The sequence below is a fragment of the Hipposideros armiger genome, unplaced genomic scaffold (assembly GCF_001890085.2).
Source record: "Hipposideros armiger isolate ML-2016 unplaced genomic scaffold, ASM189008v1 scaffold_673, whole genome shotgun sequence".
Lineage (NCBI taxonomy): Eukaryota > Metazoa > Chordata > Mammalia > Chiroptera > Hipposideridae > Hipposideros > Hipposideros armiger.
Genome location: NW_017732023.1, coordinates 527,529 through 555,225, shown reverse-complemented (window position 1 = coordinate 555,225; position 27,697 = coordinate 527,529). Strand labels below are relative to the sequence as shown.

Sequence of the window (27,697 nt, the reverse complement as noted above, 5' to 3'; positions counted from 1 at the left end):
CTCCCCCTCATTTTGAACACACTTGTCGCATTGTCCTTGCCACTTTCTGAACCAGTTCTGGAAGTCCTCTTTCGTGTCTTTAGTTGCACTGTCGTGGCTGCCTCGATATCCTGAATTGATTCAAAACATTTACCTTTCATGGTCGTTTTGACTTTGGGGAAGAACCAGATGTCACATGGTGCCAGATCTGGTGAATAAGGTGGATGAGCACATACCATAATGTTTTTATTTGACAGAAATTACCGTGAGCGTTGTTGTGATGGAAGATGAAACCATGTGCCCATTTCATGTTGATGGATTGTTAGTGATGCATGATTTATGGCACACTTTAAAACACACCATCTCTCAACCTTAGCTGACACCTGACTGACTGCACCAAACAAGTTGAAACACACTGTTACTAAGGTTCAACACACCACTTCCCGTATTGAAGATTCCTGCCTTTCTGTTGGATAGCACTTGGCAGCAGCATTCACCATTCATCATATTTTGTGATCACACCTTGTATTGGTACATTTTCTAATCCCTGGGAGGATCAGTAAAATTTTCTAGGGAGATAATATTTGTATGGGAACCTCAGAGGTGAGTAAGGGTTAGTTAGGCAAAGGAGAGTAGGGCAGTGATGAGAAAGGAGAGGAAGAAAAAAGAAGAAAAACTCAGTGTGAGTGAGAGCCCAGAACAATGGTGTGAGTATAAAGAATAAACCCAGATCAGAGTCCCCCGGGGGCTCCCTCTGTGTTGTCCTCCCTCCCTCTCCCCACATGTAGAATTTAATAACATTTCTTCCTCTAGCAAATCGTGTGGGTTTGGCTAACCAAGGGTAAGATTCTTTTGAGGAGAAATAGTTCCAATAATATTTAGTGGGAGAGAAAAGGGACAAGGGGAGTGAGACCCCAGCCCCATTCTAGATAGAATGTTTGACACTTTCCTTTGATTTATGGTGGGGACTGGGAGGGCACAAATAGCAAAACAAAAATATCACAAAAGCAGCCCTCTTTTAGTCTTCCAGGGTCTAACAAAAGGCCCTGCACTGCTACACCTACTGGCAGAGACCAGAACTTTCATCCTGGGATTCTAATTCAGACAGCATCCTGGGGAACATCACAGGCAGGAGCCCCAGTGTGGATTCTTGCTTATTTTGGCTTCACTTTTTGTTTGGTCCTTGAATGGTTGGGGATTAGAGTAAGGAAAGAGAAGTAAACATCATGTGGAAAATAAAAGAAGTTGAAGAAGGAGAGAAGGAGAGAAGAAAAAGGAAGGAGACTGATTAAGATTGAGTTAGTGTGCCCTCACTTCAAATAGGAGTTGCCACTTAAAGATTCTCTAGATGACATATAGAGAGTTACAAATGCATGCCTTATTTTAGCCATTTATTAGTGTCTCCTGAATATTGGTGTGCCCATGCCATTTCTAGTTCTCTCTTAGTGAACAAAAATTATTTCAAAATATTTCAAAATTACAGAAAATTCACATCATCAATTTTAAGTTTATCACATGTGCTTGATCAACTCTCCCTCTCTGCACCCCTCTACACATAGTCACACAAACATACACACTCTTACACACACATACATGGAAAAAATGGCAAAGTATGTACACATACACATAATATTATTGTTTCTGAACCATTTGAGCACATATTGAAGGTGTCATGTCCCTTTACCCTCTAATATTGATAATTAGTATGCATTTCCTAAGTTCAAGGATATTTTCTAATATAATCACAGCACAGTTAACATATTCAGGAAATATAACATTGAGACAATGCTTATAGCTAATGTATAGGCCATATTCCCATGTTCGCAGTGGTCCCAATAATGCCCTTTATAGCATTTATATTCCTTTGATTATGGGATCCAGACCATATTGCATTTAATGATCTTATCTCTCTAGACTCTTCTATCTTTCTTTCTCTTTTATGACTCTGGTATTTTTGAGGAATGCAGGCCAGTGCTTTGGCCTGTATTTGGGTCCTTTTTTCATTCCCAATCCCCAACAATAATATAAGCAGGTGACAACCTCAGGTTCTCTAATTGGATATGCTATCCATCATTCACCTGTTCCAAGGCCTCTGATTTGATTATAAATGTGCACCCTCACAATTTCTTAGTGTCATAAAATACCAGCCAGAAGGATTATGTGAGGATATCCATGACCATTATAAAATCTTCACCCAAACATCTAAGCTAAGATACCGTCTGATATTTATGCGTCATCCTAACTTCCTCTTAGCAATAGGCCAGCAAAGCCTTACGAGGAACATTATATCATTTTGATGATATCATAGCTTCTGCCCCTGCTCTTGTCAGTCCCATTATACTGAGACATGTGTCTGGTACTCCCGCTCCCAATTAAGTCCCTAAATCTGACAAGCCAGCCCTTCAACTGGAAGCATCTGTGGGTTCCTCAAAGGCAAGCAGCAAGCCTTATTCACTGTTCTGTTCCTAACTGACTCTCCCGTTCTTCAGTCTGTGGTTTATCTTGCTTTTTGGTTAGCTTATAAGCAATGGCTCATTCCTTACATCTGCTCTTTCTCTCCCTTTCCATCTCTAATCACCATTGTCCATACCAAATGCTTTCCAGGTTAAAATAAATAGTGGTTACAAGAACCACAGTCACAATACAGCTCTGTGATGCATTGTTTGAGCCAATGTTCCCACCTCAAACTATCCCCCAAGTACCACTACTTTACAAGTAGAACAGTTGAAGATACTGAGGGGTAAATTAGCACCCCGAATTCAAATGTTGGCTTGAGCACCTACTGTAAAATTGTTATATTCTTTGAGCTTCAATTTCATCATTTGTAAAACCAAGGATATTAAAAGTACACATAGGTTATCAGCAGGTTAGATTAAGGAAGAAGGAATTTTTGAGATAATCCCCAGGGAATGTACACCACAGTACTAGACATGTGTTCATACTCTAAAATGTTGCCTGTTACTGCTATTTGGGGTATAGGACAGCATCCACAGTATGCTTTCAGTCTCCATTGTTACTTCTTATTGAATCTCTCAAAAGGCAAGCAGAAGCTATGAGAGGCTATTTTTTTATACATAGGTTTGTATGTCTTGTTGGATCCCTCAAATCTCGGATAAAGTATGGGAAGAAACAGAGCCCATTACTGTAGGCCCAGGAATCCAACCTTGGGCCCTTCCGATTGACCAGTCAATTTAGTTTGCAGTTTTAATTTCTGATCAGATTTGCTATGATGTCATAGTAAAGATTCCTTTGTTATATGCTATCATTTAACCTGTGCCCAATACATTAATAATAATAGTTTACTGTACTTGCAAAATCCCAAACTCCCAGGAACTCAAAATTCTTACATTCATTGATCTTATTACACTCATTAACTATCCCAAAGTCCTGGGAATGATAAGTGATAAATGTTCTCTCGATGTGAGCCCAAAAGAAGGCCAGAGTGCCCTGGCAAAGTTTGGGTTGTCACTCACTAATATACTGCCTGTGAAATCTATGTATCAAGTATCTCTCATGGGCCTGGGCCAATTCCAGGTACGAGTAATAGCAACAATCAACCTGACCAAGTCCCAGCCCTCATGGAGTTTACATTCTCATAGAGGGGAGAGATATAACTAAAAACAAACAAAACACTTCAAAAGCCATCACTTTAATATATAACATATCAGGTGATAAGTGATAAGTGATATAGACAAGAAAAAATACAGAGGGACAAAGACTGACATGGAGGAGTTGTTGATATTTTTATACAACATGGTCAAAGAAGGCCTCGCTACTAGGGAGCAGTGACTGACGGAAAGATGGGAGCAAACCATTCGGGTACTGGAGGAAGAGCAGTGCGGACAGAGGGCACAGCAAGAACAAAACCCTGAGACAAGGGAATGCCTGAAGTTCTCCAAGAACACTCGGAGACCAGAGTGGAGAATGGAGCCATGCACAAGCGGGAGACTAGAAGGCCAGGGGTCAGAGGTGCTGAAGGACCAGATTGTGGAGGGCATTGTAGGCCATAGAATTGGATATGGTTTTCATGCTATGTTGGGAAACTACTGAAAGGTATGGACGAGAGGAGTTAAGTGATTACTTTGCATTATTTGAAAAGGATAATTCTGGCCCCAGAGTTCAAAATAATCTGTAGAATGGGAAGAGCTGAATCAGGTGTGAGGTTATGGTTATAATCTAAGTGAAAAGTGATAGTGACTTTGACCAAGGTAAGAGTGGTGCAAATGGTGAGTAGATGGATCATAAACTTGATTTTGAAATTAGAGCTGAAAGGATTTTCTCCGGCCATGGTTTAAGGTATAAGAAAAATGAAGGCATCAAAGATGACTCCAGAGTTTTTTACCTGAGCTCTGGATGGCTGCAGTTGCCGTTAACAGAGATAGGAAAGTCTGAAAAAGGACACTGGAGGTGGAAATTATGTGTTTGTTATTGTACATATAAAGTTGAAACCGTGGTTTGAGAACAGTGGTTCTAAAACTAGCTAGTGTATGAGAATCACCTGGAAGACTCATTAAAACGTAGATTGCTGAACCCCACCCTGGGAGTTGTGGGTTTTTCCTCCCCCAGAGTTTTTGATTCAGTGAGTCTGGGATAAGGCACAATGGTTTGCATTTCTAGCAAGTTTCCCAATGATGTTGATGCTGCTGCTCCTGGAACCACACTTGGAGAACCATTACTATATTATTAGGTGTGTATACAGAAGTGGTTGACTAAGGCAAAGAGAGTGCCCAGATCATTAGATGAGAGGGGTTAAAACATAGATACTGAAGCGGTCCTGTGCCTTACTGCTGGGGTACCCTCCTTGGTACTCTACCTCCTACTCCCTTCCAATGTATGGCCATGATAGATGAGTATTATTAGCTCATGCCTACATGGTGAGTTTTTGAGTTTTGACTCCACTTCCTATTCCATCATAAATACCCTGCGGAAGGGAATATTCTGAAGGTAATTGCTCTTCTAATACATGAAGACTTGACACAGGCACCCTGTTGTTCTCCCCTCTGGTTGGGTTCATTTTACCTCCATAGGAGATAGGCACCAACCTACACCCATACTGATTTCCTATAGGGAGGGATATGCTTAAAAAGTTAATTTTTCTTGCAGATTTACATATTGAAAATAAATGGGAGTTTTCTAGGTACAAACTTAGTTTAATAATTTTTCTGTCCAGAAATTAATCCTGATATTTAAAAAAATAGTTTTTATGATAGAGAGAAATACCCTAGAAAAAAATGAACATTCACCCCTTTAAGAAAAAAGTTATAGTTTATACTTGCAAAAATAAAAAACAAACCTATATAATAAAAACACAGTTTTACAACACTGATCATGACAGTCTATGTAATGGAAAAATTCTTTTGATAAGCATTTTTTATTAGATTGGTGGCTTTTAAACATGTTGATCATGACACTCTGTAGGAAACACATTTCATATCACAAATGAGGACATATACTCTTATTTACTTATGGACATATATAGTATCAGAAATAACAGTTTCATGAAAAAACTCTCATTCTAAGTATATAACAGACATTTTCTGTGCTATGTTCTATCCATTTTAAATGTGCTGATTTTGACCCACAGCACTGAGAACCAGGATAGCACAGTTGTTAAGAAGAAGGACTCTAGTATAATGATGGGGTAGGAATCTTGACTCGGCCCCTTTCTAGCTGTGTGACCTTGATGAAATTACTTAACTTTTGTGTGCCATCTGTAAAATAGGGACACTGATGTATCTACGTCATATGGTTGTTATGAAGATGAAATGAGTTAATTTAAAGGATGTAGAATAGTGACTGGCACACAGTAAACATTATAAAAGTAGTGATTAATATTATGTTCTCAGCCCACTAATGTGTTGTAACTTGACATTTTATAAAAACACTTCTTTGGGTGAATAAGACCCACCTCACTCACCTGTCACCTTACCTTTCAACACACACAGATTAGTAAATTAAACTTAACTTTCTCAGAGGCAATTTCATAAGTTTCTCAGAGGCGAATTCAGTAAGTGCTTTTATTTTGCAGGGGAATGATATAACTGTATCTCCTTTTAAATCCTTAACATGTTCTTTTAAAATGTAAGTCATTTCAGGAGACAAGGTATGATCTGTTGAAAATCCAAAGTATAAAAGACAAATCCTCCCTGAGTTGATTTATTCATTGGTGCAGTGCCTTGCATATAATGTATTCTCAAAAAACTGTTTAAAGGGTATGGAAACCTTACTAAAAGAGATTTCAGTGAAAACAATGGATTCATATAGATAATAAATTAATAACTTGGTAACATACAAAGAATTTCACATTTATTTATGTCGTTAAATCTGTAAATCCATATTTCCCAAATGTGTCATATGGAATGCTACATTGATGCATAAAAGTCTGACTCTTAGAGAGTCTTAATGTGCAATGTAATAGTTATAGATAATTTGCAAAAACAAATAACCCCAAATTGTAATAGTTGAAATGGAATATAATTTTATTTGTCTCCAAGAAAACGGTCCTAAGTGGGTTTTCTCAGTGGGGAAAGGACTTTCTTCACTTCATGCAGCCATTGTGGGACCAAGGCTAATGGAAGGTCTGCCATCTTCAAGTTTGGCATCCAAAGTAATTCTAGTTATCACCATTACAGCTCATTAGAGAGGGTGAAGAGCATGGAGGAAGGCGTGTGTGAGGCTTTAGGGTCAGGAGTGGAGTGTAACCTAGCTTCCTACTTCCCTTTCATTTGTCAAAACTCAGTTGCATGGTCACACCTAACTTCAAGAAAGGGTGGGATATGTGGTCCAGTCCCATACCCAGGAAGAAAGGAGAGAATAGATTTTGATAAGTTAATGTCAGACTCTGCCAAACCTAGTAAAGACCTGTTATAAAAATCTTTGTTAAGCACTATTTAGCTCAATGTTTCCTAAATGCATTTGCCTTTGAAACCCTTTTCTCTCTTGGGCCTATTAACACACTGCAGAAAACAACACACTTTGGGTAAGACTGCTGTCAGGAGATTATCAAATCCCATAATGAAAAGAAAACTAAATTTTCCAAGGAAGATAAGAGAAAAAGTTTTAATATTTTAAAATGTTAATTTTAATGGGAATACAGAAAACCACGTAAAACAAATGTACAGTTTAACTATCAGGCAACCAGCCACCCAGTTTAGGAGGTAGAAACTTGCCAGTTACCCACAAAGATCTTCACAGGTTTCTCCTAATTATAACTTTGTCACTTCTTTCAGAAGTAAACTGTGCTGACTTCTAAGATAATCTTTTCCTTTAAATCTATAATCTGAGTGGCTAGACATTATAGCTTAGTTCTGCTTGTTTTTATAATGTCTTTAAATCTCTTTTTATGTAGCTTCTCCTCTCATTTCTTTCCTTTTTCTTCTTAGCAATTTACTGGTAAGGAAACAGGCCATCTTTTCTATAGAATTACCCAGTCAGTCTACTAAATTTCATCCTTGTGGTGAGACTTAACATGTTCCTCCATCCTTGAATTTCCTATAAATTGGGAGTTGAATATAGAGGCTTAATCAGATTCAGATTTCATTACTATGACAAGACTTCTTTTACGGAAGGTGCTCTTTTACGAAAGGTCCATATGTATGGTTATCTCTGTGAGTTTAGCTATCATTGGTGGTAAATTCCTAGACCCTTTATCATTTAGGAAATAAAAAAATGGCAACATCCCAATTCCATTGTCCATTCTCATTTACTTGTAGTATTAGTTCAATAAGGAGAAATTTTACCCCAACTTCTATTTAATTACCTCTAATCCATTCTTTATAGAAAAGGCAGCAGGAAACATGTGTATTTGCCCTTTATTTACCAGTTTTCAAAATTAGGAGTTGTTTCACTAGCATCTTTCACTGCATGTGACTATTTTTGCATCATTATGAAATCAAATTTAAATAAAGTTGATGTGTTTTAATTCTTTTCAGTTATCGTCTATAGTAATGCTCAGATTAATTATCCTAGTTGTAGTCTCTTTAAATTTGTTTTATGATGTTTTAATAAAGATTGGTAGTCTGTGTTAGCTTCCTTGTTATCTGATATGGCAAGATGTATCAGTCTCATTTTGTACATTTCCTTTTGCCAAACTTATAATCAGCTGTTTCTCTAAAAAGCCCTGGCTTCTTTTAGTGGAAAGGGCTCTTGAATGACACAGAGAGGACTCTAGGGAGACTCACACTTATTGGGTTCCACTGTTTCTAGGCCACTTCAGTAGGAAAAACTTTGAAATATATATTGTTATTTCTTCTATTTTGAATATGCATTACTTCATGAGTTTATACTGATGAATCCTAAGAGTTTACTTAAATTCTGTCTTACATCTATATCTCCTTTTTCTATACTAAGAATCCACTTTTTCAAGGACACATGAGATATAGATAGATAGATGATAGATAGATAGATAGATAGATAGATAGATAGATAGATAGATAGATAGATAGATGATAAAGAGATAGATAGAGATAGATATAATAATTACACATTTGCTTTATTCCACATAACAAAGAAAACATTCTCAGAATAACAATACCTATACAATACAAAACATTCTCAGAATAACAATACCACCAACATGAGTACTTTAAGACATTAATAGTTTTTTGCATAGGCCTTCTTCATTCTTTTACATTTTTATTTTATCTGTATCTTCAGAGCATATAGCCTTTATGTAAGTTCTACAAGTAAAGTTGGCTCGCCATGAGTCCTTACATTGATATCTTTCCTGCCATTTGGATGTCTAAAACTCAGTCTCCAGTAAAATCCTTTGAAAGAGCATGTGAAAACAATATTCCTTAAGTTCTTGCCTGTTGCTATCCATGGTCTTTTCATTGCAAGTCTGCTTTGATGGATGTACAATCCTTGGATCATGTTTGTTTCTTTTTCTTTGTATATCTTTATTATAGTACTGCATTTTTTCTGGTATAAGGTTTTCCTGTCAAAAAGTCTAATGATAATCTGATTTTTTTTCTTTATAAACCATCTGGTATGCTTGCCTAGATATTTAAAGAATATTTTTTCTTTTTCTTTAAAGCTTAATAATTTTACTGGGATATGTCTTAGTATTGGTGATTCTGATGTGCCCTTTAAATAGTAGTTTCAATTTTTTTAAGTTTTCTTGAATCTTTTTGTTAAGTTCTGTTCTCTTAGGTTTTCTTTTTTCTAAATCCTGTTATATGCATGTGGCATCTGCTTTGCCTCACTTTTCTATTCACCACTTTTTCTCAAATTCTTTTAATCTCTTTAATGTTTTACTTAATTTCAATTTTTTCTTTTTCCATTTTTTTTTGTTTTTCTTAAGGCATTATTGTATTATTTTATCCTGTGTTTCTCCTAGTTTTATCATTATTTCTGAAAATGATTTTACTTTTATTTCTATTTACTGAGTCCTATCATTTGAGTTCTGAGTTTTTCAAATTCTTATTTACGTTGTTCTTTTGTATCTTGTGCCATTTCCTAAATAGCTTAGCTCATTATAAAATACTTCTTATCTGTTTTCATGCACACCTTTTTGATGCATTTTCTTATGTATGAGGACCTGCTTTATGACTTTTATTCTTTTTTTCCTCATAATACCATTTTGTGGGGTGTGAAGTTTTAGAAAGAGGTGTATAGTTGAGAACTGTTTTTCTATGTTCATTTTCATGGTCCAGGGATCTCTCTCTCTCTCTCTCTCTCTCTCTCTCTCTCTCTCTCTCTCTCTCTATCTCTATCTCTATCTCTATCTCTATCTCTCTGTCTCTCTCTCTTTTTTTCTCTCTCTCTCTCAGTTTGGAAAATCTTCCCACCAGTTTTTCTTCAGTGTAGGAAATTGTCCTGGAAGGGAGATTCAGCTTATTAACATTGAGAGTTAATTGCACTCAGACTGCATCAGCCCCCAGAACCTCTCCATGGAACCTTTATATGCACCTGCTTGTATTCAAAACCCTATGACTCTCAGGTTCAGTTTTGCATTTTGGTGTTCTTGGGTGTGCTAGATGTCCATTATTTCCCGTCTGCTTTCTTCTATTGAATGCTGATATCACACAGGTCCTGTAACTTCAGCCATTTGTCCCTACCTGTTCATAATTTGAGGTTTGAGGAGATAACTTGTCACTCAATTGTACTGAGTATATTGTCTATATATTTTTGACTTTGCTCTCCTTTTGCACTGTTATGTGCAAAGAACTTTTTTTTTTCATTTCTGTAACCATGTCCTCAGAATCTCTGAGAATTTTTTTAAATATGGGAGGCATGACTAACAACTTTTCAGGCCCTGATTTTTTTTTTCTCCTATAGGTTTTCTTATCCCTTATCAACCTTTGAGAGCCCGGGTTTAATTTCACTTAAAATTTCCTTACAAAGCATTGCAATGGTATTTTGTGAATCTTTTTACCCCATTTCTCCAAATAAGAAAACTCAAGTTCATACAATATATCCATTGTTGCCTCATGAATGGTAAAGAGAGAAATAGCAAACCTACTGACAAGAGAGCTAATCAGCTAAATGAGGGAGAGAGCATCTCAGAATTATCAGGTAAACTTTATAACAGAATAGATGCATTGGGTATCTATATCTGATGGTAGCTGACAAGGCCAGGCCTTGAAGTCATGCTCATCTCTAGCCAAGAAATTTGCACATTGACCTAAATTCATAAGTACCTGGATTTATACCAGGTTTTATCAAACTGTCATTAACAGTTCCATGTTGATGAGAAAAATATCAAATTATACATTCTTATTTGGATTTATTTAAGATATCTTATCTAAATTATCTGTTTTTTATGGGTAAATGAAAACTCATTTATTTATTTATTTTTAAATATTTTATTGGAGAATTGGGGGAGGGGAACAGCGTTCTTCAGTCTAGCTGTGGAGGACGTCGCTTAACTCACCCATTTTGGTATTATCATTACACTCTTCCTGGGTGAGGCAGTTGCCCACCAGCCACTGGACAGCCACTCATTGCAGCTCACAGCAGCTCACAAAAGCGCACGCCCACTGCCGGCCAGCCCCACTGAAGCCTATGCCATCACTGGCAACTCTCAGGAGCCCAGCTCCAGGTCGAGCTGTTGTTCACAATCTTAGCTGTAAAGGGCACAGTGTCACTGGCCCACTTGTGGGATCTGAACCAGGGCCCTACTGCTCAGAACTGGCATCCCAAGCCAACTCCCAACCAACACGCCACTTGGCCGGCCCAAAAACTCATTTATTAATGTTTATTAATTTAATGATAGATTCTATTCTGGGAAGTGTCATCTAGATTTTATAGAAACTCTATGAGAATTAGAGAAAAGATTATACTCCCCTTTTTATCAGCTTTCCAGACCTATGGCGAACCCTTACATTCAGGCGAGATGATCACAGTCCAGGGTTGACCATTTGTCTGCTAAGGCCAACTATTATAACAAAAATCCAGTCTTATTGCTCAAGAAGAACCAAATTATTCTACACAACAAATATTTATTATTTAATACCATATGCCAGACACAGAAAATTAAGACATGGACCTTCTCTTCAGATAGCCACTGAAAGGAATGCACACACATCAATAGATGTACAAGTGCAGTGGAAATGTTTATTAGATGAGCCAATTCCATTTATAAGGGTGCAAGGAAGTCAATGGATATCTGGTATAATTTTGACTGATGAATACAAATATTCAGGTCAGGCCTAAGTGTAAAGACCTTGTTCCTAGAAAGAACAAAAGATGCAAAGTTTCAATGTTATGAGGAATGATTGAACTTTAACTTAAGTGCTGGTTTTCAAAGGTAGTAAGTTAGAAAAATCTAATCTCTTTAAGGGTCTTATGTACCAGAGACTACAGTAGTCCTTCCTTCTCTGTCAGGGGTATGTTCCAAGACCTCTGGTGAATGCCTGAAACCATAGAAAGTACTGAAAATACACATACTATGTTTTTTCCTGTACATACATACCTTTTTTGTAAAGGAACATTCTTTGGCATGTTCAAATTGCCAGCATCACTACTTTTGCATTTTGGGGTCATTATTAAGTAAAATAAAGGTGACTCAAACACAATCACTGAAATACTGTGACAGTCGATCTAATGACTGAGATGACTACTAAGTGACTAACATGTGGAGAGCGTATGCAGTGTGGATACCTTGGACAAAGGGTTGATTTGCATCCCAGGTGAGATGGTATGAGATTTCATCACACTACTCAGAATGGCACACAATTTAAAACTTATGAATTGTTTATTTCTGGAATTTTCCATTTAGTATTTTTGGACCATGGCTGACCATGGGAAACTGAAACCACAGAAAGCAAAATTACAGATAAGCGGGGACTACTGTAGTTGGTCCTTGCTGGTCATCTCCTTCACTACCAAATAAACTTAAGCTGTATAAACTATCTTTATAATAAAACTGGTCCAGAGTTGACTTTGGGATAGTTATCCACACATTGCTTTCTCACTTTTTTTATTTAGAAAGTTAATCACATGTCTTTACATAAATACTCTAGAGGACAGGAGATCCAGGTTTATATTTCAGGAGTCTTGATCCAATAATGAAATTATCCAGATGTAAGTCTCCTTCATTATTCTTTTTTTCTTAGCCTCACTTCTATCTCCCTTGTGACCAATTCATTATTGTATGAACTTTGTATAAATAGCTAATATGGAGAAAGAAATAAGGAGAAATACTAATCCATCTATCACTTGTGAACAGTGCTAGGACAATTTCTGTAAGGTAGAAAGAATGTGAATATATTGCCTAAGGTTAGGTTGGATTGTCTGTAGATTTCATTCACCCATACTCCCCTCTTTGCCTGTTTCTATGGATAAAGAGTTAATAGGAGAGTTAGCTGAAATATTGTTTTTCAATATATTAATTTCTAGAAAGTGATTATCAATGTCCACATGGTTATGAACAACAGGTTAGGCTCAAGAGGATATTTTACAACCATATCCACTAGACATAGAGATTGATATACTCTGAGGTCTGAGGGAGGAAATTCTTAAATCTTATCAAATTATATGCCTATCACTATACCTGTATCTCACCTAGGTTTAGATGAGGAAATAAGGTACAGAGTAAGTATGTGAATTGTTCAAGGTTACGTAGTAATTTCAATTGTGCATGCATGCATGACTGTGTGTGTGTGTGAGAGAGAGAGAGAGAGAGATTTTCTCTTTTGTTTAATTTGCTGGCATAGACTAAGCCTGTACATAATTCCTTATACACATTGCTTGGTTCAGACATTAATTGATTTTTTATAAGGTAGGAAAGGTGTAATCAGGAGTATCTACCAAGGTACCTTCATTTTTTTTCATTGGCAAACCATTTAAGTTATTGTTCCTTTTTATGAGAACAATCAAATTAATTGGTGAACTAGTAATAAATTATTGGTAAGCGTTTAGCATGGGATTCATTTACAGATAATTAAAAATAATTACCTGGTTTTAATGGCCCTTCTTGATAATCTAAAGACAATTCAATACAATTAAAATATTAAATTACCTTACAAAAGTTGACAGATTTTCCAACTGTAAAGTCACATGGACAGTAAATGTGTTTCAATGGCTCCAAATATCTAAAGTTAGAAAATTTTGTGGCATTTTTCTGTATAGTTCAGTGCAACCCAACATTCTCATTTTGATAACAGCCAAGATTCAGTTTATAGGGTGTGTTCTTGCTACAATATCTGAAAAGTTAAAAAGATAAAAATTGATAAAAAACCCCAAATATGGAAATGATGATTTAGTGACCTTCATTCAGATACTTTTATTTCTCCTGTGGTTTAAGCATCTCTGTGCCTCTTAGATTTCTGGGTCTGGAATTGTGTTGTGACCATATTTAATGGTATTTATTCAACAACCACTGTGTAAAAAATATACCAAGATTTTCAGGGAATGACATGGGAAGCAGAAAGCATGATCTATCATTCCCTCAAAGAGTTTATAAAGGAAGGAGCCAGGATAATAAAGAATAATAATATTAAAAGGGCAGGTGTAACACATAAGTATATATGTATGCATATAGTTGTATGTTTAGAAGCAAGCCCTGTAGAGTAATTCCTGAACATGGGTGGAATATTGCCCAGGAAAGAAGAGAAGAATTTATCATGACTAAAAGAAAGACTGTCAATGATGAAGCCCTGATTAGTGTTCTGAGGAAGTGGGAGGATGGGATATAGGGCAGTTGAAAGGAAATTATTCCAGTTGATAACTTGATGGTCCACTGTGGGTAGAGCAGTTGGAGGAGATGTGGCAGGCAGGTTTACTCAGTTCAAGGGCATTAGATAAGTCAAGGCTATAAGAGAACATGTGGACCCATAGGTAAAGTGAGATTTGCAGATCTTTGAAGTTCATATTTATTCATTTATTTTGCTGAAAAAGCCATGACATTCAGTGGCTTGTGCTCTTTGGATCAGAGGGCTTCCCAAATAAGAGGAAAGTTCTGGTATATTGGCAATATTGATTTTATAATTCTCTCTGTATGCCTGTTTGTTCCAAGGTCTTGAAAATGATTTTGTCAGTAAAATTCTCTGTGTGGTTATGTCTATTGGTCTAGACTATGAGGGCACAGGGATAGTATCCTCCTTTTTTCATTCATTTAAACATTCAAAATGCATCGCTCTCTGCTGCAGGGCAGACCGTTTGATAGTGCAGAGTACATTTAACTGGTAAAAGTAGTCTCCATGTGCCTAGTTATACATGGGAGATAAAAATGTAGGCTTCACCATAACATGTGAATAAAATAAAAACTCTTCACTTTGCATCATATACTGGTTTTATGCTCTACATATTATGTTTAATACTCTCAATAGTCTCTTCCCTGTAGTCGTTGTACGTGCCCCCACATGTATACAGATAGTCATAATTTATCGGCTACTTCTGGGTCTGTCCTAACTCTGCCTGCTCTTCGATTTTCATAGTCATGTGATCCCCACACAATGCAGAGAAGAACCCGCCATCTGCTGAGGCCCTCGCTGAGCTCAAGGACATGTGCTGAAGACTCCCAGGTGCGGCCTTGCCTCCTCAATGAAAATTGCTTCCAGTTCCAGTACAATCTCACAGGTACAGTAGAAATCCACAACCATGCCATTTTCCCTAAACATTGACTAATGGGAGAACGCGTGTTTTCATTCTCCAGATTAAGAAAGAACTGATGGTAGAACGTGTGAGCATATTACATGAATGGCTGAGGACTTGACATTTCCAATGTCCATTTACAGAAAGAAATGCCCACTCTTGGCATGTAGATTCAGCAAGGCCACATGAAATCTCTGAATTCAAAGACACTTGGCAAAGCTGCAGAATATAAATTGAATTAAGCCATGATAAATTGAAACAAGAAAAATAAGTAGCAGGGGATAATTTACCATTGAGGAAAGACTGTAAACATTCTGTCATAGAATTTAACTCTTTTGGGGCCTTTATTACTTCAAGAAAATCAAGCTTATGATGGACTTGCTCTGTGTGTCTCCATAAGCCTGAATGCTACAGAATTTTCCTGGGTACCACAGTGCTCAGTGTCTAACACCAAAGACTGTTTGTTGGCTTGCATTGATGTGCTACCCGCCATTCCCTGCAGTAGCAGATATACATAATACCACAAAATGTGGAACCATGTTAAGTCTCAGCATTGAATTTAATACTGACAACCAAACTACCACAAGCCTGCAGAGGCAAAGTGACAATGGCCTTTTCTGAAACAAATCCCCCACTGATGTTCCAGTGGCACTGCTGAGATTTCTCATGTAGAAAACCTTGTAGTGAATTCTGTGGGGCTGTCTGATTGTCTTTATTGGTGAAAGATGACTTAGTGTTTCTGTCCTTTTTCTTTAGTTAAAGTTTCTTCAGATCCTTGGTTTTCATAGTAACTTTTCAGAAATGCAATTAAATTTGCTTTATTGGAAGAGCATGTCTTTAAAACCCTGATTTTATTATACAAGGGTTTGCTATTCCTATTAAACTCTTAGATCTTCTACCAAATATGAAAAATCTCCTTAAACATGTTCTCATTGTATGTGATCAAAGATCTTCCTTTATACCCACTCCAACAATAAAAATTTTAAGAAGTATTTTAACTATGGGAGAACTTATTCTACTCTCAGTTGTCTACTTTGTAATGCAACTAGCCAAATCTATAACACCTTCTCTCATGAGAGAATATTTTGAGAAAATGAGTGTTTTGGGGATAGTCCATATAGTTCTGAATACCTTGAGCAGGTTCCTTTTTGGGGAACCTCACTTGGCTTCACTGTACCAAATGTTTAGATGATTACATTTGTTCCTTGAAAACATTTTCAAGTTTACCTCCAAGACTAGCATCATTTCTAAGTTATTTTCTCTCTCAATTACCCCAGAAAACAGATGGTTCCAAACGTTTTCCTTTGCCATCCTGGTTAGTGTCTTTACTTTTCTACCCAGCCAACTGTGTGGTGGTTTCTAACAAACATTTGGCTTTTTACCTCAAGAAAGCAAAGTTAGGAAGGTAACTCATTTTTATTAATTTATTTAATGGTTTTTCAATAAAAAAATTACATGACGCTTTTTGAAGCTACCTGGAAATGGTTTTAGGATTATGTGCACAGTATCCTTCTCCAGCAAGCAGGTAATCAAAGGTTTATTGTATTTTGCTCACATGCCATAATTTTGAAACTCAGTGTGGTGATTTTATGCCTGCAGAGTGGAGCACATGCCAGCTGAGTGAAAATGCGACCTGTGGGCAAGGTGTCAGGACCCGCCTTCTGAGCTGTGTGCGCAGTGACGGCAAGCCAGTCGGCATGGACCAATGTGAGGAGGTAATTTGTTTATATTTGTATCTTTGTTTTTCTTAATATTGGTCTGCAAACTCCACAGAGCTGGATATAAATAACAGATCCTGATTTCTTTTCATCACAATTTAGGTTCCGTTAGAGTAATTGTACTAGTGTAGTACAGTTATCTCTCACTAGTTTGAATTTAGTCAAAATGACTGGGAAAGATCATTTTGAGCTGGGGAAATGGGTTCGTTAAAATAATATATATATATATATATATTATGACTTTTAAGAACTTATTTAGATGTACTTGCTGGCCAGCAAACTATTAACATCAGGTGATTTGAATATTTAGATATGATTCCTTGTATTGGATAGGTGATTCATTTGCATATGTGACCATATCTCTTGCATATCAGATGAAAGCTGACGATTGATATTAGAATAATCTGCCAATTTGCTTAATATATGATTGTTAATTAGTACAGTTGTATTTTTCTTCTCAAATGCCTCCCTACCAAGTTTCATATTACTGAGTTCTGAATTCTTGTAATTTTATTGCCCCCTTTTTTCCCATGAAAAACTATATGGAGTTTGGGCAAAAACTATTCCAAAAAAACTGGCATTTCCTTCCCAATGTATATGTGAATAGCACTATGGGGAAATTTTAATAGAAATACATATGACCATATGCTGTCACACTAAAGAATCACTAGACAATATTTGAAATAAGTTGAAAATACAAGACCAGTTAACTCAGGTTACCACAGAAACTGTTTTAAAAAACTTGTAAAATAAAAGTTGTCCCATTTCTCCTAACATAGGTAAGGTCCACAAAGGGAAATTAAAATCAAAACAAAACCTTTCTCACCTATCCTGATTTAACCGTATTAAGTACTATCACAACATGCTCTCTAAATCACCAGTATAGCCACAGACCAACACCAACTCTGAGACCAAACCACCTGAAGTTGGATGAAATCTGTTCAGTTTGGTGAAATCTGAAACTGGCTAATACAGGGCACAGTTCTGTCTATCAAGAATCAGTTATTTATTTTAACACTTTATTTCATGTGATCTACCTCTCAAGACATTGCCTGCTTCAGGAAAATTAAATAGCCAATATAGAGCAACTCCAAATAAGTGGAAATCTTATACTCAGTGCATATAATAAATGTTTTCTTTTGATACAAAGAAAGATATAAACTATTCATTAATAGAAAAATCAGTCTCTCTGCTTTCCAAATGCCATATGTCCAACAAATATATAAAGGATATTAGTTTAAAGAAGTCTCAAATTATTAACCTAACTATATTTTTAATAGATCATAGAGCTCATATGGTAATTTCCACTTTGGCCACTTGTCAAATAATTGTGCTATAATCATTCATTTTAGCTTAGTGTGGAAATTGCTAATATTTAACATGTGTTCAATGTCGAAGCTTTCCTATATAAGCACACAGAGTGTAATTCTTAGAGCAGAATTTTTCGTTATTCTTTCTGTTTCTTAGATAATTTGTTTTTTCACTAAGACCTCTTCTACCTTGATCATTAGAAAATTTGTAGATTTTGCCTAGATACAGGTTTCAGAGAGGACGAGAGGAAAATGAAGGCCGTGATTATGTTTTTAGTATAATTGGTATTTTCTATGAACTTTAGATGGGTTGTTGGTTTGGGTTTTATTCTTATTTATTTTTCAGCCTAGCTAGCTGTTAGTTTTGATTTCTATATGTACCACTGGCCCACCCAGAAGTGCAAGGAGCCTGAATTAGCACTACGCCCTCCTCCTGGGTACTTGCTGGCTGAGTGACAGGACAGATCTCTGTCATGTAACCACCTGCTTTCCCAGTACCCTAATTGCAGGTCTATTCCAACATTTATAAAAAAAAATTTGGGCTAACAAGTTTTGATTTTGTGACGTAAGGATGGCCATTTTCTATGATTGCCACCAATTTACATAAGGAAGGATCTTTTTCCCCACAAAAATGTGGAAAGATTATCATCATAGAATAAAAGGTACTTTTCCCCCATAAAAGGATAGGGATTTAATTTGATGTGTATATGACTTCTCCAGTAAGATCCTCCTTTATTTCCATCTGCAGCGTCACTTGGAAAAACCCCAGAGAATGAGCGTTCACTGCCTGGTGGAATGTGTGGTCAACTGCCAGCTTTCAGGGTGGACAGCTTGGACAGAATGTTCACAGACTTGTGGCCATGGAGGTACCTAGGTTCTCTATGTTGTTCCCACTAAACAATTTAGTTTTTAAATACCTTCCATTATGCTGTAGCTTGACGAATGGGAATTAGGCATGTTGGCCTGCTGAAGGCAGCATGAGGCTGACCCAGAGGAGAAGAGAAAGAACTGGCCTCACAGAATCAGTCCTTTAAGCCATTTACCAAGAACTGACTTGGTCACTGCAGCAGACGCCAGAGGAGCTGCTGGCCCTGTGAGCCAGTGTTTATTCAAAAGGTCATAAGGTCAACTCATCCAAAAAACTGGCCACTGTGTCAGGTAAACACCCAAATCACAGTGACTTGACATTATAATCTAGGGACTAATTTCTAATTTTTCACTCACATAAAGGGTGAGTTTCGGCTTCACAAAGTCAATCAGTGACACAGTTTGATGGAGGCTCTACTTTAACCAAGTTTCTCTGGAGGGTGATACCCTGCTGGCTCTGTGGAAGTTTTGGTGGACCAGGTTGGAAGTTGCATACATCTCTTCCATCTATATTCTACCAGACAAAATTTAGTTCCATGTCCCCAGCTCAATGCAAGATGGTAGGGCAGGAGATGTAGTTTCTGGGTGACCAGTCACTTCTCAGCAACAGTAATGGGGAAAGGAAGCGTGAATCTTTGGTGAACAGATAACAATTACTTCCCACGTTCCAGGTATCTCAGTGAGTAAGTAATGCATAATGGCAGTGAATGCAGAAGGCAACTGATACTCAGAAGCTAGACAAATGGAAACATAGATGGCATTCCAGCTGTCAGGTTAAAGTAGGGACCGAGACATGTAGCCACGTTAGAGACTGGAACAAGAGCATAACAGGCACACATGGAGCTGTGGTTTATGAAGGACTCTATTCCTAAAAGGGAGTTGCAATTAACCACACGGTAAATAAATGTCAAAAAATTGGAGTAGGGACCTAGAGAGAAATCCTGTTATATGGCGAGACACTAAGCAGGGGGGAAAAGGGAAGAAGAATTCCAAGTTGGATGAATCATAGAATCAGGGTCAGAGAAGGGCTGGCAAGTCCTGGATCTGATTACCAAACAAAGATATTTGGAAGCATTGTTTTAGAAGTCCTGTGACTGGGCCATTAGAATATTGGCTCATTTCTAAGCTACTCACACATGAAGGTGTGGGGGTTGTTGATAATGCTCTGCCTTAGCTGGGATCATCTGAGGAACTGAGGCAGGGTGCAGCCTGGGAGGGGGCTCCTCTGTAAACTCAGCTGTTAAGATCCTGGGGAGGGCAATGCTGAGAACAGTAGCCAGGATATACATCAGGAAAATGAAAACTACTTCTGCAAAGGGCATCATTCAAAATGAAAATGTAGGAATCACAATGTTTAATAAGAAGAACATGTCATTTCCTGCTCAATAGGAGCCTGAAAAGAACCACAGAAAACCAAATGGTAAGTCTTAGGATCGAGATTTTACTGATTCCCCAAATTTTCTGATAGGCAGCATGGCATAGTTTCCAGTTGGGCATCCACTGTAAAGTTGGGTAGATCTAGGTTCAAATTGCAGCTATTGAAGCAAATTACTTAATCTTTCTGAGTCTCAGCTTCTTTCTCTATAACATGGAATCCACGCACATATGAGAGGCCTTGTTTTGGGTTTGAAAATGAAATCACGTGTAGTCTATGGAGGCACCTAGCACAGTCACTGACACGTCCTAGGTGTTTAGTTTGGTTAATTTCCATCTCCATATTCCTGCCCACCATTAGTAGAGAGGATTATTGGAGACTCCCTAGGGTCTTTTAAAGATTATTGCATAGACTCAGCCACTTTCATCTCCCACTCTCATAGCTTATCCTTTTACCTCACTGAAAATCCATGTGCTACAGTCATAGCCTAAGTGAAAATTTTAAAACGCAAATCTGAACAATTGTTTTCCTGTTACTTAAAATTTATTCATCAATTCATTTTTCCTTTAAGCAAATATCGATGTGCCAGTTAGAGTTCATTGTGTTGGGGATACAGCAGTGGAGGGAAAGAAAGATAATTTCCCTGTTCTCATGTAGCTTGCAATGTACTTGAGAGAAAATAGAGAGTAAATAAAGAAGTAAATAGGTAATGTTGCACATTGATGAGTTCACTAAACACTCATACAAATGAGAAGTGTTATTCACTTTGGTGATGCCTTTCATCAAACAACTAATTCCTCTTCTGTCCAGTGACCCACCCAGGTTATAACCCACAGCCATAAATACTTCAGTCTTGTGTGCATGGGCCTCTGCTGGGATGTGTGACTCTCATAATGGTAAAGGATAGCATGGAAAAATAGAGAAAGGACGAAGTCCTATATTGTCAGTGTGATCAACAAGGACCTGCAGGATCCCACTCGTGCCTGCCTCTCTATCCCCATCTCCCTCCATGGTCCTGTTGGCCCTCTGTGCTCCAATGTACCATATTTCAGTCACATCCTTGAGTGCGTACTTCCACCTTGGCACCTTTCCTCAAGTGGAACATCTCATCATCACTCCCACTACTGCCCCTACTACTGTTATCAGACATGAATTGATTTTTAATGGTTGTTTCTCTAAGGGGCCAAAGACTCTGTTTGGGTTCTTCATGGGTGAATCCTTCAGTTCCCATGAAGCACAGTCTCTGGCGCATTGGAGGAATTTCTGTTCATATTTGTCATTGCACAGGTGGGTTTGGACCATAGGGAAAAGCTTGAAGGGGATGAGCTTGCCAATTAGATCACAATCCCAGAGGCAGCAGGCTCCTGCCGGCGGCTGTTTCCCCCTCCTCCTAACTAAATACATAAATCTCAGGTACCATTACCCAAGAATGTGTTCAATGCAAGGAGACTGAAGATCTGTTTGTTATTAATTTTGCTTGAAAGTCCTAATTCTATCACTGTACCAAGCCAGTGAAACATGATGGATTGACATATTTATGCTAATATACCACCTTTAAAAAGAAGAGCCCAAACTGTAAGTTTAATATTAAAATATCACTTTAAGTTTTCAAGCTGTTCTGTTAGTGATGTGGACTCATCAGACCCCGCTTGTCTACTATAAAAACAAAAACAAAACAAACAAACAAAAAACCTTCCAATTCTCAATTCTGCTATTGGAGAATTCTAGGCCATTCGAGTCTGAACTTAAATTCACTTTTGCTAATCCTTAGAATAATAAACAAAGACAAATAATCAAATATTTTCTGAGGAAAACCATTGTGTGAACTAAGGCACAGGGAAACTAGGGAAGGAGTGTTAACTACTGGAGAAATCAAGTTGTGTAAAGCGCTTAGAAATCATCTACATTTTATTCCTTGGCACAGAGATACGGCACTGGTTATAATCACCTCAAGTTAGTGTCTAATGGTCTAGTACAGGGGTCTGCAAACTACAGCTCGCGAGCCACATGCAGCTCTTTGTGTACATTCCATCTCAAAAGTTTGCCAACCCCTGGAAGAGCCAATCTTGTCCCTCGAAGTTTTGCGAGACCTATAAAACAAATGAAATCACCATTATGTGAATTATATTCTTTAAAATTTTTATAAATGAAACTATGATAGTTTTATTTTCATTTTAGAGCCACAGTTATGTCCCCAAAGAGCCACATGTGGCTCACGAGCCCCTATGTGCCAACCCCTGGTCTAGTAGGAGAACTTCTTGGGAATCCTTTCCTGACCCTTAGCTATCTTGGTCTTCTGAACTGTCAGATGTGATAACGCCTTTTACAAAATAGTCCATAATCCCAATATCTGACAAACCCTCCAGTGCTCTGCTCTAAATGTATATGCATTTAATTTTTCATTTATTCAACAAGGATTTATAAAGTTGACATCTGTTATTCTGACACCTAATGGTGTCCTCTTTCATTGTCAAAAGTGGCAGTGTGAAAAATAAATTATATGGCGACCCTGTATTTTGAGATCTATTCTTGAAGGCAGGACTGTAGAAGAAATTTATTCATATACATCACAAATACGCATTGGATGCTTTCTGAATGCCAGGAGCTGAGGATATGCTGTGTACGGAACAGATAAGATCCCAGGGAAATGAAGTCTCTTGACTTTATAAATTTAATATTCTAGTGGAAAATTAGATGGTGATGACAAGACAGAGAGACAGCAAATCAACAAGTAAGTAAACACCAAAATGACAGATGCCGATGAGTGCTACGATGAAACAAAAACCGTTCATGTGATAGAGAATAATATGTATCTTGCAGGGAGTGAGGGATGGGGAAAGGCAGGCTACTGAGGAGGTGATATTTATGTGAAAATTAAATGACAAGGTGCCATAGCTCTTATAATTGTTGTCTTCTCTGCTAGCTACTCAGAGTTTAATCTCACAAGCATTTTTTGACTACCTGTTGCATTCAAGGTTCTGTTAGGATCTACAGACAAAAATATAAAAATGAGTATGTCTAGTTATATTTATTTGTGCCCAACCTCAATCTTAAAAATCTAAAGCAGTACAGAAAAGAATAGGACTCATGGCATTCACATTCTAAAGCACCTATTCTCAGGACTCTGCTGAGACACCTTTATGGAGTAGTATATTATCCCTCATCAGCCCCCAAGCTGCTCCCCACTCCAACCTTCCCGCTCTCATCTCACAGCACCACTCTTCTCTGATCATCACCCACCTGGCAGATAGTAATGTTTCCCAAACGAGAGTATTCTGTATTTAAATCATGCCTTAATCCTCATGCAGTGCCATTTAAAAACAACATACAAATGATAATCAAAAGCAGAAATGTATGGCACAGATGAACTAGTTTCTTAAAAGAGACCAAACTGAAAAGGTTGGAAGCTATCGTGGAGAAGCCTCTGAGGTTTCTCTTCTTAGAGAGTATGCCAGCAGCTGTCTTTTTGTGCGAGCCACTTTTTTTTTTCCAACTGGTTGTGTGTGTCAATGGGGCAGAGACCACAAGAGGAGATAGTTTATTGAGTCACATTAAATGGGCAAGCGAGTTCCATGGAAGTCTGACTAAAGCACCTGCAGTTCTCTGCTGACTTCTTCATCAAAGGCAAAAATTCACACGATCGCCTGTTTATGAATTCACTGGGTTGTCAGGCAAAACCTGGTGTGTCAGATATTTTGGATGCATCCCCAGGAGCCACGTTTTGCCATCAAACCCCCAGAACTACATTGATCTGAAGGGAGATTTTGAAATGAGTTCTTCCTTATTTTCCAAGTGCCTGGATTGTCTCTTTCATGTACACCTGATATTTGGTATGTATACTTTCTAATTCTGTTAAAGATTTCAAGGTCAGAACAGTTTGAATCCAATTTATTTGACATTAGAGAAAGGCTGATTCTAAGCTTCCAATAAGGGATCTTTTCAGATAGATTTCAAAGATCAAAGCTTTTAATAGAAGAGCTTAATATTTGGATTAGTCATATTCTTTGTTGAATTTTCATCAGTTCAGTGAAATGTAGAACTCTCTAAATTTGATATATCATGAATTATTCATAATTGTTATTTATCCAATAACTTTCTAAGAATGTTTTTAATCCCAGACTATGACTTTGTCTTATTTCATAGTTTTTGATTCAATGTATATGAGATTTTAATATTTTTCTATACTATGTAATCCAGCCTGCCTCTTGTGATTCTCACATGGCATATAATTTCAACTCTAGCCCATAATAAAAAAAAAAGTCTAGTATTAACTCCCAAGCACCACAGTTTTGAAATTTCCAACTTTTCTTTCTTTTTTGCTTTTTTCAGATTTCAAAGGCAAGCCAGTAACCTTTATTTTTTAGTCTCTATATAAAATATGATCCATGTGGTATTCTTGATTGGGCACAGTCCAATAGTTATAACAGTACAAACTTATTTACTGTATCAATTAATTAGTTCCTATGACAAGAGTACAGAAACAAAATGGTAGAATGGGAAGAAAGAAAGTGGAGACAAGAAACAAGAGAGTCTGTGTTTCAAAGCTGGCTTCTCCATGGCAAGTGGTGGTAGCCCTTTGATCTACTCTTTGCAGAAATCACTTGCACTTTTTTTTTTAATCTGTAAAGTGATGACATTTTAGAATAATTACCTTTTTTTTTTTTTTAGCTGAGCCATCCTGCCACCTGTTGGCAGCTCAGCAGCAGCTCAGCTCAAGCCAGACTCGAACCGCTGTTGCTCAGAGCTCAAACCTTTGAGCGATCTCTTAACCAACTGAGCCACTCAGCCGGCCCTAGAATAATTACTTTTTAATATCTGTTGGTCAAAGGCACCGTTATTGATTCCAGGAGTATCTTTGTAATTTTTTTAGAAGAGTACAGAAGTATAGGCATAATTTTACAGGTGAGATGATAGGCAATTAAGCAACCTGATTAATGTCATGTGGTTTTAAGTTATAGAGGAAAGAGCTGAACCCAAATTCAGGTGTCTCCAATCCCCATTTTTTTCACTATGCCCCTTTGCATCTAATACTTTGCACATGTAAATGTTCCTATTATATGCAGGGACCTGGGTTAGGTGCTATATCCCTTTTCAAAAATTCTAAGAATTTATAGGTATATTCAAGAATAAGCAGAGGAAATTGTTCTCAGAGGAAATTGGAACACAAAGGTGTGAAGGGCTTTCAGAAGTCCCTCTGAATTTTAAGCCTCCTGAACGTACACTTGTTTCATCATCAATAATACTACATATTATCTAGTCCACTTAATTGGAATATACTCAGGGAGCCAATCTTGCAGATAGGGCATGCGTGACTCTGATGGACGCAGTAGCTCCAGGATTGCCAAAATCACTGCTCTGACCTTCTCACTTGACATCCCATGGGAAGTGCTTCATTTGGGGGTATTTTTGTCGTATATAGGTATTTACAGTATTCTATCCAATTTTTTGTTAGCTTTTAATGGGACTCAAATATGTTGTTGCGATAAGAGGTTAGAGCATGCACATTCACTCGACCACAGAGAATTCTGGAGCCCGTTATCCCCAAGCAAAACCAAAGTTGTCTAATCTTTTGTCCTTAACAGACCTATCCCACTCCATGGTACCGTGGTCTATCTTGACCTTGAAAACTGGTCTTGTTACTTCCTTGCTTAGCTCACCTCAGCCCCAATAGATGATCATGGCTGAGACTAGGCTATTTTACTCTGAAAAGCCTATGGAATCTACATCTTGCTTAAAGTGAGTGTTCTTTAAGATGAAAGGTATCTGGGTGCCTGAGGTAATATTCAGATAAGCCAAGGAATCCCTCCATAGTGGAAGCCCATGGAATGTAGCTCTGAATGAAGAAGCATTACTGCATCTTTCATCTCTAACAATGCCGAATATCTGCCTTCATGTTGCAGATCAGGACTGTGATTTTTCTCCACACTGTTACATTAGAAAATAACCTTGATCTTAAATCCATGTCTACCAGGGTGTATATTTAAAACAAATGTTGCAGGCCAGCCAGAAGGTTCAGTTGGTTAAGAGCGTGGAGCTCTGAGCAACAGGGCCATCACTTTAATTTCCACATGGGCCAGTGAGCTGCGCCCTAGCTGAGGTGCCACTGAGGTGCCGCTGAGCTGCCAACGGGAGGCTGGATGGCTCAGCTGGTAAGGGCGCATGCTCTTAACAACAAAGGTTTCCAGTTAGGCTCTCGCATGGGATGGTGGGCTGCACACACACACACACACACACACACACACACACACACACACACACAAAACACCTCTCCCACCCCATCTCACTCCCCACAACTAGATTGAAAGCGGTACTGAACTTGGAGCTGAGCTGTGCCCTCCACAGCTAAGATTGAAGGATAACAACTTGACTTGGAGCTGATGGGTACTGGAAAAATACAATGTTCCCTTCCCCAATTCCCCAACACTGTTCCTTTCCCCAATTCCCCAATAAAATCTTAAGAAAAAAAAACCACAAATGTTTCACTTAAAATAAACTCGGTAAAAATTACGGATGATACTTAAGAGAATAAAAAGTAGATGTCCAGCATAAAGAGCAGCATGAAATTAAGTGAGCATTTTATATATAATCTAACTTTCCACTGCTTTCAGAAATTTACTCTGACAAATACCCAAAAGTAAATATAGAGTTATCACAGAGAAAGGTGTTAGTGCCGCACTTGTCATTACTTTTTTTTTAATTTTTTTTTTAAGTGGGGTATGTGTATTTTTCCAGGACCTATTAGCTCCAAGTCGAGTAATTGTATCATTCTAGTTGTGGAGGGCACATCTCAGTGGCCCACGCAGGAATTGAACCGGCAACCCTGGTGTTATGAGCACTGCACTCTAGCCAACTAAGCTAACAGGCTGCCCTTGCCATTACTTTTTTCCAAAGGAAAATATGAAATGTATGAATAGGTAACACATTTATTGCAGAGGGTAGGCCTAAGTGTCCTTCTCAGATTTGTTCAAGTGGCCTAACAAAGACAACACAGAGTCTGATACCTGACTCGGGCCAGATGAGAGTGAGCTCTGTTGGAAAGCACATGATTTTGGAGTAAGACAAACCTTTGTTTCAATCTCTCTAGCTGTGTAATTTTGTAAATATTATTTAACTTTCCTGAACTTAATTTTATCACATGTGAAATAAGAACATTAATAAGTGTCTGAAGCAGAGTCTGAGACTGCAGTTCTTGTTGAAGTGATTTATTTGAGGGGCTTGGAAAAAGCAGGTACTCTCAAAGGAAGGGGAGCAGATAAAGCAGGATAAGGAAGAGAAAAGACCTAAGCATTTCAATGTCATAGCACATTGTAGTCACTCAATTAACTTAGTCCCTCCTTCCGTAATAAGGAGCTTTCATAATGACAAAAGACATTATGCAGTAAATTTCCTTAACCACAGAGGCATAGGTGATT

General features: G+C 37.8%; 1 protein-coding gene across 1 annotated transcript in view; it reads left to right on the top strand.

The window, feature by feature from the left end:
- Positions 1 to 27,697, top strand: part of LOC109372880 (thrombospondin type-1 domain-containing protein 7B) — a 382,043-nt gene that overhangs the window by 315,206 nt on the left and 39,140 nt on the right. The window contains exons 12-14 of the mRNA XM_019626386.1: positions 14,859 to 15,000; positions 16,615 to 16,730; positions 18,792 to 18,909. Of these exons, the coding sequence (XP_019481931.1) occupies positions 14,859 to 15,000; positions 16,615 to 16,730; positions 18,792 to 18,909 (376 nt within the window). The remainder of the gene's footprint in view (positions 1 to 14,858; positions 15,001 to 16,614; positions 16,731 to 18,791; positions 18,910 to 27,697) is intronic.